Source organism: Gordionus sp. m RMFG-2023, chromosome 2, assembly GCF_954871325.1.
Source record: "Gordionus sp. m RMFG-2023 chromosome 2, tfGorSpeb1-WG-v2, whole genome shotgun sequence".
Lineage (NCBI taxonomy): Eukaryota > Metazoa > Nematomorpha > Gordioida > Chordodea > Parachordodidae > Gordionus > Gordionus sp. m RMFG-2023.
The window spans coordinates 31,043,033-31,055,527 of NC_088776.1; the positions used below are offsets into that span (position 1 = coordinate 31,043,033).

General features: G+C 26.7%; 1 protein-coding gene across 1 annotated transcript in view; it reads right to left on the bottom strand.

Moving 5' to 3' along the window:
* LOC135924254 (cyclin-dependent kinase 4-like) overlaps window positions 1–12,495 on the bottom strand; it is a 30,991-nt gene that overhangs the window by 2,185 nt on the left and 16,311 nt on the right. Inside the window, exons 4-6 of the mRNA XM_065459306.1 lie at window positions 6,323–6,490; window positions 5,838–5,947; window positions 5,655–5,705 (exon numbers count right to left, since the gene is read on the bottom strand). Coding sequence (XP_065315378.1) covers window positions 5,655–5,705; window positions 5,838–5,947; window positions 6,323–6,490 — 329 coding nt within the window. The remainder of the gene's footprint in view (window positions 1–5,654; window positions 5,706–5,837; window positions 5,948–6,322; window positions 6,491–12,495) is intronic.

Consider the following 12,495-nt stretch of genomic DNA (forward strand, 5'->3'; position numbering starts at 1 on the left):
AATTCTCCACTCGACATTTTCAAAATTTTTGTGTTAGAAAGAATAGAAGTTAGAACAATATGTATAATTATTATAAATATATTTTAAATTACTTAATATATTTTATATCGTTATCTAGAATTGCAGTGCTCCACTCGACATTTTCAAAATTTTTGTGTTAGAAGAACAGAACTTTTAGAAGTGGATATTATATCCCATATACCAAACAGATTTAAGTAATAAAATGTTCTATTTTGCTAAAAAAAAATTTCGAGGATGAAATGTCAGAAGCATATTTGGGATTAGTTTCACATGAAGGAAATCTACTTCATGTAGTTAATATTCGGTTGCAATCAGAAGATTCTTTATTGATAAAGATTCACAAAATCATGCTACAGCTCTGTTCATCTCTACAGTTAAAAATAAATAATTTTATGGCGCTATTGCTAAAAATATCATATTAAAATGTTCAAATATTACTATAATTAACGTATTTTTAAATGAAGCAAATATTTTTATTAAGACAATTTTGGAATATTTACAATCAAGATTTGATTTTAATAACTCTATTTACAAGTGTATAAATATTATGACCTTGGAACAGAAACCATCATTTGATGGTTTTTGTAATTTAATAAATATATTAAAATTACTGATAGACATTGAAGCCTTGTTTGAAGAGATTGTAATTTTTTCCATTTTTTATGATTCGCCAGAATATTAGATGGTCTAAAAGCAGAGGAGAAATGGGTGGAATTTTTTCGTAATAATGATAAATCCCTATGCTTGGAAAAAATTTGCGAGTATGTTTTCTCCTTACCTCATTCTAATGCCTCATCGGAGCGCATTAGCCTGATGAGGACTGCCTGGAGAAAGGAGAGAAATCGAATTGCTTTAACAACATTAGAGGCCGAGTTAATGGTTAAACAAAATTATAAAATGTCATGCCAGGAATTTTATAAATATCTTAATAACGACGGTAAACGTTTAGTTCCATTATTTAAATCTCAAATAAAATATAATTAACTATAACTATTTGACTTTCTATATTTGCATAAAATCAAATAAATTTATTTTTTACATTGTAAAATTAATATTTTGAAAATTTTGGCAAATCATAAAAATAAAGAAGCATTACAATCTCCTCAAACATGACATCATATTAAATCTTATTAATAATTATCCGATAATAGTAATAATATTCTTACTTTGGTATTTCTGCAGCATAATTTAGTGAATCTTTATTAAATTATATTCTTCTGATTGCAACTGCATATTAACAGTATATAGTAGATTTCCTTAAAATTCCTAAATATACTTCTGCCATTTATTTTTGAAAATTTTTTTCAAAATATTAGGACAGCTTTTATAATCTATTTATTTTTTAAAGGTTTGTAAAATTTTAAAATTCTACGATGGCGCGTAATAGGAGGAACCTGTCAACCAACATTATGCTGACTCAATTCTGTAAATACACTCTGGTTTTTGCCAAATTCACTGAGGAATTATCAGATCAGAAAGCTGCCATGCAATACATTAGTAATGCCAAATCTGCCTAATTTACCATTATATATGGTTAGCTATGTCTTTGGATATTTCATATCTGGAGAAAAATTTTTTAATAGTTTTATTGAAATGACATTAATTTTGTTGAAATAGGGGAGGATCAAGGGAAATGTTTTGATATCTCCTTGTTAGATGCATCTGTTAGAATTGCATATGTTTGCACATCTTTCAAATCGTCAAGAATTGACCTTCTGGATTTATATCCTAAAACATTAATGATAGCCTTGCTCATTTGTGTTCTACAAAGTATACTTTTCATTTATATTAGTCGTTAAATATTATGGGAAAAGATTCTACCAACATTGTGATATTAAGTAGCTCTCTGAATGTTGTACTGCATGATAGGTATTTACCATTTCCGCAACTATAGTTGCATCTGTATTATTTCTTATTTTTGAAGAATCTTTTTGTTTTGCAATAGATGTTGATAGACTGCCCTGTACTGATTTATGCTTTGAAGATTTTTGATGCCTCAAAATATCATATTCCCTTCCCCCATTGTATTAACTAAATACTGTAGAACAACTTCCCCGCACTGATTATAATTATTTTTTACATTGTAAATTTAAAATTGTTTGTTTTTTTATAATATCTTATTTATACATTAGCATAAAATATATTTTTCTACATTGTAAAATTACAATTTTTTTATAAAATTTTATCTTGTTTACATTCTTTTGTATTTAAAAAAGATCGTTGGTTATTATTTTTAAACAAAATTAATATATTATAATAAATCAATATGTTATTTTAATAATAAAGATAGTATTTAAGAAATTTTGTGTCGTACTATAATTACCTATTTTGAAAAATAGTTGCGTATTTTATTTTGGAAAATAGTTACCTATTTTATTTTGAAAAAGAGTTGAATATTTTATTTTGAAAAATAGTTGGCTATTTTATTTTGAAAAATAGTTGGCTATTTTATTTTGAAAAATAGTTGTCTATTTTATTATAAATAGTTGGCTATTTTATTTTGAAAAATAATTACCTATTTTATTTTGGAAAATAGATTCGATTTTATATTTATAAAAAATAATAAGCGGATAACTAAGTCAATTCTAAATCCCGGTTAGCAATTTTCATATTTCTCCCACAATTTTTATATTACTCCCACAAAATACCGAATTCTCCCACAATTTGAAAATTTTGACCTGGCAACCCTGTAAACAAGAGCGCATAGTGCTCAACGCAGCTTTCGCCGTGCTAATACAGGTTCAGCTGGTACAAAGGATAGGAGGGGGGGTTCAGATTATTCATAAAATTTTAAAATAATATATAATAAAATATATTTTTCCCATTTAATAAAAAATTTAGGCAACGAGTAACTTTTTAAAGTTAATTTACAGCACCATTTATTTGATATATATACTAGAGCCCTACATCTTGGTAGAATTTTGATTTTAACATTATGATTCGGACAAAGCAAACATTGATAAAATTTAAAATTATTTTATTTTTTCTTAAGTATTCATAAATAATATTTTAAAAAAGACCAAAATCTTTCATTTTCCTTCAGAGTTTTTGATTTATCTATTTTCGTTATATATCGTAACCTAGAGTGTGATAAAATAAAATATCGACTTGGATCCTTATTTTAAAAATACTTGGATTGGATCGGTCAAACAAGTTTTAAAATAAATAAGAGAGGAGAACTTGTACCCTATAAAAAACTTGGTTAATAATTTATATATCATTATTATTCACAATGATATATCGGTTTTGTTGTAATTGTAATAACATGCAAATTTACTAGATTAAGAAAAACGCCAGACAGGCAAATTACTTTTAAACCAAATTACGAAGCCGAAAGATATTCAAATCTACTAAAGAAAAAAGAATTAAATTTCGATACAAATTGAGACTATGCAAATGTTGATTAAAGAAAAATGAATAAAAAAGATTTATTATTCAAATTAAATAAAGTTCAAGATTTTTTCAGTTTGTTTGTAAAACATTATGTAAATGAATATTATAGAAAAGTATATATAATCGAGGATATTTGTCTTGTAAAAAATAATTATTATGATTATGATTTTACGAACTTACTTTTTTTAATCTTTAATTTTTTTTAATTTTAATTTATTTTGATTATGGTTTTATCTTATTACTTAATAAAGATTTAGTATCATTTTAGTTTTAACCTTTCTTTATTTGACAACGGTTCTAATCTCTCAATCCTTAAAAAAAACTTCAAAATGTTACAATGATTTTGGAGAGTGGAGGCGACAGGGCAATTTCAACAATTCAGTGTAATTAACTCTGAAAAGAAATTCTAAATAAAGGGGGAAGGGGATGTATGAAATGACGATCGACTAAGACAAAGAATGAGAGCAATAAAACAATGGTATCAATATTAATGGTCGAATTTCGGAAGAGAATAGAATTAGTCGTTTAATTAAAAGGAATTCGTCACAAGAGATCGTTATACATACAAGTGATCGATGTGGCTAAAAGAAATTCGTTATAAATTTTTATTAAAGATATACGTTTAACTGTTATTTGAGTTGATAATATTTAGCAAAATATCAGGTTGTTGATTAACCAAAAAATCTTCATAAAGAGAAACGGCTTTTCGTCATTAGAAAATTTATGCCGCAATCGAGCTCAATTAGAGATCGGATTTTTATTTTGGATCAAAAGATACAAGAAATCATTATCGTATAAAAGATCTTAAGGCAACGTGGATATCTGGACAAGCGACTAGGTAGAACAAGTGGTCAAGTCCAGGATGCTATCGTTAATCGTTGACAAATTATCGCCAATTGCTTATCAAAACTTTAGTATGGGATAAAAAATCGATGATCTTAGAAACAAGAAGTCGTGGAAACAATCGTTACTCGCAGACAAATTATCGTCAGTCGTTTACCGTCATTAGTTACTAGAAACCGTTAGAAACCAAGGGGATTAAAACGAAATATAATTAAAAGAGACTAGAATAATGTATCGGGAATCATAATAACAGGCGTGAATCAAGTTCGTCAATTGCCTAGAGATCAAGAGATAATCGTTTACAAGGGGTTGACAAGAAACAGAAGGAATCAAGAATTTCAGATTGTAATCTGATAACAGTCCTTAGAAGTAAAAAATATGACAATAGACCTCCGTCGTTAGAAACTAGAAGACATTAAATATTAAGACGAATAGATTCGGTGGAGAAACAAGATCAGTAAAGTCAAAATCGGAAGAAAGGAGATCACTCGCAGAATGGTGGGACTAATCTAAGTGGAAGGGTGTTGTAATTGTGGTAACATGCAAATTTACTAGATTAAGAAAAACGCCAGAAAGGCAAATTATTTTTAAACCAAATTACGAAGCCGAAAGATATTCAAATCTACTCAAGAAAAAAGAATTAAATTTCGATACAAATTGAGACTATGCAAATGTTGATTAAAGAAAAATGAATAAATATTCAAATTAAATAAGTTCAAGATTTTTTCAGTTTGTTTGTAAAACATTATGTAAATGAATATTAATATAATCGAGGATATTTGTCTTGTAAATAATAATTATTATGATTATGATTTTACGAACTTAATTTTTTTAATCTTTAATTTTTTTTAATTTATATTAAATTAGTTTGATTATATTTTATCTTATTATTTAATAAAGATTTAGTATCATTTTAGTTCTAACCTTTCTTTATTTGACAACGATTATAATCAAACAATCTTTCAAAATGTTACAGGTTTAATGTTCATCATTATAATTTTTTCTTTATATAAACAATTATATCACCTTTTTTCGACATCAATCATATATGTATACAAATTAAATAAAATGAGACTTTATATGATTATTGATTAGATTATGAAGGTTAAATATACTTTTCTTTAAGATTTTAATATGCGAATAAACACAGGTAACTTTTAATGGTTCCTTAGATATTATAATATTTAAATTGAAACTATAAAAATTTTTTTTAGTCGGGCTAGGGTTGGACCTAAAAATGTGTGCTTGGGCTCTGATAAAATTAAAATAGGGCTAGGTCGGGCTACGGCTGCAAAAAAATCACTTTGTAGGGTTCTACACATATATAAGAATGTGTTCAAATTTCATAATGGAACTTTGTAAATTTGTATACAAATAAAAATAAAATAAAAATTTACTCGAATATTCTGTTAATTTGATCTAATTCAGAGTTACCATTGAATAGTGGTCTATTTTTTTTATAAACCGAAGATAAATATTATAAGACAATTAGTATTTTTTTTAAAAAAAAATAGGATAATAAATCAAAAGTTTTATGTATTCGAAGTTTAATATTGCAATTCTATAAAAAAAAACATTACCTTTTGAGATACATTTCGGCTATAATACACCCACTGCTCCATATGTCGACAGATGTTGTGTAAGATGATTGCAACAATACTTCAGGTGGCCTGTACCACAAAGTAACAACCTTATAATTTTTTAAAATTTCTTTTAATTTAACAATTTCAGATTAAACGGAATTATATTTCCCATTCATTATAAAAATTTTTTAACCCTTTTACTACCTTCAGAATTGTATGTACACACAAAAATATATTTGCTTTTTATATGAGATAGTAGGATGCTTGTTTCTTCTATTTTATATAATTTCTATAAAACATATTCCTTTTGATTCAAGTAATCAAAAAAAACTTATAATATAATATTTTTAATTTACAGGAAACTATTAAAATTTGAGCATTTAGCACCCAAGTGATTAGTAAAAATAAACCATGCCTACATTTTCATTAAAGGTTGCTAGTATTTATCAAGTTAGATTTATATGTATATGAATTTTAACTACCACAGTTGTGAGTTCCATCCCTCGGACAAAGTCTCTAGCCAATCCAAAATCCGTCAATTTTAAATGACCTTTAGAACTGACCAAAATGTTTTGAGGCTTGATATCCCTGTGAACTATGGCGTGGGAATGTAAAAATTTTATCGCTAGCAATAATTGTTTGAGCAGGTCCTATTTTTTGCAATTGATAGAAGGAAAAAAATACATATAACGACCCAAAAAAAACATTATCAAAATTTGAAAATTTTGGTAGGCCAGGCCGAAAGTTCGCAATTTTTTTTCTATATTAAAAAAAATATTTACGGATCGGGCCGGACAACTTATACAAAATATTTCGACCATGAATGCATTAGAACAAAAGATTATCGCGAATACATTATATCCAATGCATTACTGTTAAAGCAATTTAGCCAAAGCATAATTACAAATATATTACCGCTTTTCAATAACCACTCCATGTCAAATCGATCACGATTCGGCTGACCCCTTTTAAAATTGTTAAAAATATCTGGAATTATTTAGATAGGTAAAAAAAAATGAGAAAGCCTTTAATTTTAGCTCGATAGCACACCTGATTTTCGAGATATAGGGGCTTATATGTAAAAAATGAGCCATTTTGGAATCTGTAAAATTTTTAAAATGCTTATATCAAAAACTATTTATAGTAAAAAAAATATAATATATCATATTATATGTAAAATAATCTCTAAAGGGCTATCAAAAAAAATAAAAAGTAGCGCTAATTTGAGTAAATTTCGGTTTACCTATATTGTTTTACCTGTGTTTTTAAGCAAAAAAGGGTTTTCGAAATTTTTTTTGCTTTTTATTTAGACACCTTTTATAAATATATACGATGTCATAACCTTGGCGACACTATCGACTCTTTCGAAATATACCTTTTTACCAAACATTAAAAAAATAGACAGCGCTTTATGAAATTACGGATTATGGTTAAAATTTTGTTGCTAAATTACCAATAATAGGATATTTTCACTTTTCATACTAAAAAATTTCGAATTTCTATTAAATATACTAATTAAATTGAGGGGCAGCAGTGGCGTAGCCAGGATTAATCCATGGGGGAGGGGGCTTTGCCTTCAAACCGCATTTTAAAAATTTATAAATATTTTGTGCTTTATTAGTGTCTAACCCAGGGTTGGCATGTCGGTCAATTGACTGGTCAAATACTCTAAAATATTAATGGCGAATAAATATTTTGATATAATTAACTAGTATGCATTAAAAGCATGTTTATCAATCTTATTATTTTTTTATTAAAATATAAATATGTAATTTTTCTAAATATAGTAATATTTTTAGTTATTTTTTTGCCTAATCATTGCCGTTTCTCGCCTTCTTTATTTTTTTCAATTCATTTTTCTTAAAAAAAATAAAAATACCCGATTTATTATAATCATAATATAATTTTTTCATTCTTATTTTTTAATAAATTTAAATTTTATTTAATATTTAGCCGAGTATAAATTATATTAATTCTCATTTGTTTTACTTACACTTGCTATATTTGGTTTTTAAAATTAATTTTCATTTTAATTGTTCTGGTCAAATTTACGGAATATTATTCAATTCTGGTAAAAAGTTTATTATATTATATTTATAATATTAAGATATTATTGGAATAATTGGTCGATAATTATAAAATAGTTAAGATTGATTAACTTTACAATAATCAAAATCATTTTTTGTTAAATTTTAATATATTAGGGATTATGGTCAAACCAAAGCATCATGTTTGGAAACATTTTAAAGAAGTACGCGATGGTAAATCAGTTAAAGCGGTGTGCAAGTTTTGCAAGATGTCCTATATCACCCACGTTGATAGAATGGTCAAACATTTATTAAGCAGCTGTACTATGTGCCCTGTTATAATTAAGGAAAAATTTTATTCAAATTCCAAAATATCAACCTCTACAAAAAATATCACAAATGTAATTTGTAATACTTCTAAGTCTAACTCTAATGAAGAATTGGGTGAAATTAGTGAGAATGATTATCAAATGAACAATATTTTGTCTTGTGACTCAGGAGAATTTGATTCCCTTATTTCTAATCAATCTACAAGCAAGGCGATTAAATATAAATCTCAATCTTGTATAACCGGTTTCATAGATAGAATTAATCCCAAAGAAAAAAATGAGCTGGATCAATTGTTTGCAAAGGCTGTATATGCGAGCAATTTACCTTTCCACATCACTGAAAATCCCTACATCCAAGAATTTTTTAAAAAAATACGTCCTATTTACACATTACCCAGGAGAAGGCAGCTGGCTGGATATCTTCTAGACAAAGCGTCAGGTAATATGGAGGTGAGAGTTGCAGATATAACAGATAAAGCTCCTTACTTATCAATTGTATCAGATGGCTGGAGCAACATTAGAAACGAGAGTATTATTAATTTTATGGTGATGACGCCTGTTCCAGTGTTCTACAAATTTCTAAATACTGAGGAAAATCGCCATACGGCAGATTATATTGCCCAGGAATTTAAAAATGTAATTCATGAATTGAATCCGGTAAAAGTATATTCTTTAGTTACTGATAATGCCGCTAACATGAAAGCAGCCTGGAGAATTCTAAAATCTGAATCTATTTATAATCATATACAATGTTATGGTTGTGCAGCGCATACATTGCAGTTATTCTTTCACGATTTTGAACGATTGGACGCCTTCAGTGACCATATTTCAATAATTAAAAAAATTGTTAAATTTTTCAAGAATAAACACATACCAGCTGCAGTATTTTCCCGTAATAAGAATCTTCATGGCATACCATCTACATTAAGTACAATTAGCCAAACAAGATGGGCATCGTCAATAAAATGTATGGAGCAAATTCAAATATGCAAGAAAGCTCTAAAAGCATCAGTTGTTGAAGAAGCTGTTTGTGATAATTGTCCCATAGAAATTACCAATAATATATTAAACGAAGAATTTTGGACGAAAAATTTAAAATTTTTAGCTATACTCCAACCTTTAGCTACCTCATTGTTGAAAGTGCAAGGGGATAAATGTACTTTGGCCCAAGTAAAAAACGAGATGCTTAATTTGGAAAAACACATAATACAATCATGCCATGATTCTATATTTTCTCCATCTCAAGAAAAAAAAATTAAGGTTATGTTTGAAAAGAGAAAAACTGATATAAATACATGTGCTCACAATGCTGCTTATTTATTGGACCCCCAATATCAAGGGGAGCATCTTACTAATACTGAATTTGATGAAGCATGTAATATAATACAAGAATTGGGTATTTTACAAGGTGGTGATAATCAAAATATTTTGAGTAATATTGTAAATTTCAGAAGCAAAAGCGGTATATTTAATAGCCATAATATGTGGAAAGTTGTAACTTCCATAAGAAACAATCAAATTTCGGCCTCAAGTTGGTGGAATGCATTTTGCCCACCTTGCCCATTAAGAGAAGTCGCTAATATTTTACTAACATTTCCTAGTTCGACTTCTTCTTCTGAAAGAAATTGGTCGGTTTGGGGCAATATTCACACGAAAAACAGAAATAGATTAAAGGCTTCTACAGCAGGAAAATTAGTAAGAGTGTATCATAATTTAAGATTGATTAAAAATATTACAGAAAATAATGATATTGAATATGAATCGGAACAAGACTCTGCCACGGAGGGTGAAACATTGACTATAGAATGAATTAAAAAATATTATGATATTTATTATTATACATAGATTTATTATAATATTATATAAATGCAAAATAAAGTTAATATTGGTGTAAAAAACATTTATTTGAATTTGACCGTATTTGACCATATTTGATGACCGAATTGTATTTGACCGGTCAAATGCACAACCCTGGTCTAACCACTATAGTAGCCAGCATAAATGAAAAAAATATTAGTAACAAAATTTTGGCCAAATTTATGATTAAAAAACATTATTTTGAAAATTTTATCAATGTTTAGACAATTGTAAATTAATTCAATCCATTCGGTGGAAAAAAAATCGCTCCCCTAACCTCCCATTTTTTATGATCACTCAATATATCTTATTCTATGTTAAAAATAATTATTTTAATTAAATTTTTGCATATAACAAAAATTTTGCAGAGAATTTCATTATAAATTTTGTTTATTATTAAAATACTTTAGTATAAATAACACTCCTTTATTTAACTATGTATTTATTTTAATGATATATAGAATATAAATTTCAAAATGTAGAAATTTTATACAGATTATATTAAAATTTAAAAAAAAATAAAATTACAATAAAATAAAATATGAGTAATTTTTTATAAGGTATTTAAAAAAATCTAATTTAACAAATATGATTAATACAAATGAGTGTATTAATAAAACAAAATAATTCTTATTAGAGATCTGAAAATCGGGTTCGGGCCTAATATTTTTTTAAAAATTTCAGGCCGGGTTGGGTCAGGCCTTGGAAATTTTTTAAAATTTATCTAAATATATAAATTTTATGTTAAATTTTTTATGTAAAATAATAATATTTTATTTATTTATTATAAAAACTAGACCATATAACATATATCTTTTATTTTGAGTAATTATAAAAATAAATTTCTATATTTAAATAATTCGGGCCAGGCCGACAAAACTTTTTTAAAAAAATTTCGGGTTCGGGCCGGCAAATTTCGGACAGGGCCGGCTTGAAAAATTAAGCCCGATGCAGATCACTAAATCTTATTGCAAATGAAATATTTTTATTAAAAATAGTATAATATATAATATTATGACTAAGAATTGTCTATAATTACGTTTTGAATATAAAAATTTTATGACTAAGAACATATTATAATAATAGAGCAATTCTATGATTTGAATTTATAAAGAGAGGTCTACTTTACTCTGAGATTTGACTAATTCATCTAGAATCAAATTTTTATCTAAAATAATATCCTTATAAATATTTAATATTGCGAATCCATTTAAACGGATTTCACAGGTGCTATTTCTGAAATAGGTTTTTAACCTTTCAAAGTTGAAAAAGACCTTTCAATTAGTGCAGGTGTTAATCGGTAAGTTAGCTAAAATAAAAAATGTTTTGATATTAGGCAGGGAATCTAAAGTGCAATTACACATGAAAAGGGCCTGCAAAGCATTTTTTGGTCTCAAAGAGTACTCTATTCTGTCAAAAATTTTATACCAAAATTCGATATCACAAAGTAACTTATCATACGATCCTGATAATTCATCAGAATAAAACTCTGAGATTTTCTTAATATCCTCTCGCGTTTCAAGTGTATTCAGACTCAACCGGCAAAAGAAAATAAAAGCTGTTTAAAATAAAATTGTGACTAATAAATCTTTCCTTTAATTGAAATAAAAATAAATCAATAAGGGGAGTAAAAAATATTTATTTTATAAAAATCCTCAATCGTAGATGCATCAATATTTTTAAGCGATTGACCAAATAGAAACTACTATAGGTTTAAAATTTTTAATCCCAAACATATTACCGATTACCTTTACTTTCTCATTATATTTACCAAATTAAATGATTTTTCTTTTATTTAAAAATTACAAAAAATTAGTTAAAATTTTTAAAACTATCTAATTAATTTAACAATATAAATTTAAAAATATCTTATTTAACTATGTAAGAAAAATTTATAATATATTTTTAAAAATTTATAATATATTTTTATTGTTATTTAATATTTTACATATAATTTTTAATATATATTTTTAAACCATATTATCATTTAAAATAGAAAATTCTTATTTATTTTTTTAAAATATATTTCATTTTGATATCGTATATAATTTTATTTATAAATTGAAACCGTTTTAAGCAACAACAAAAAAATTTCTAAAAAATTTAATTTCGGAGGTTAGGGGGGGGGGGGGGGGGTTCAACCCCATCCCCTTCCTTGTCTACGCCACCGAGTGGCAGTGTGGACAAATGCCCATTAGACACTTAATAATAGAGATCTGCAAAGTTAGGCCCGCCTAATTCTATTTAAAATAATAGGGTTCGGGCCGGGCTTAATATTTTTTAAACAAATTCGGGCCGGGTCGGGTCTGACCTTGGAAATTTTTTAAAATATATCTAAATATATCTATTTTATATTGAATTTTTTATGTAAAATAAAAATATTTGATTTTATTTATTGAAACTAAAAGACATATAACATATGTCTTATTTTGAGTAATTATA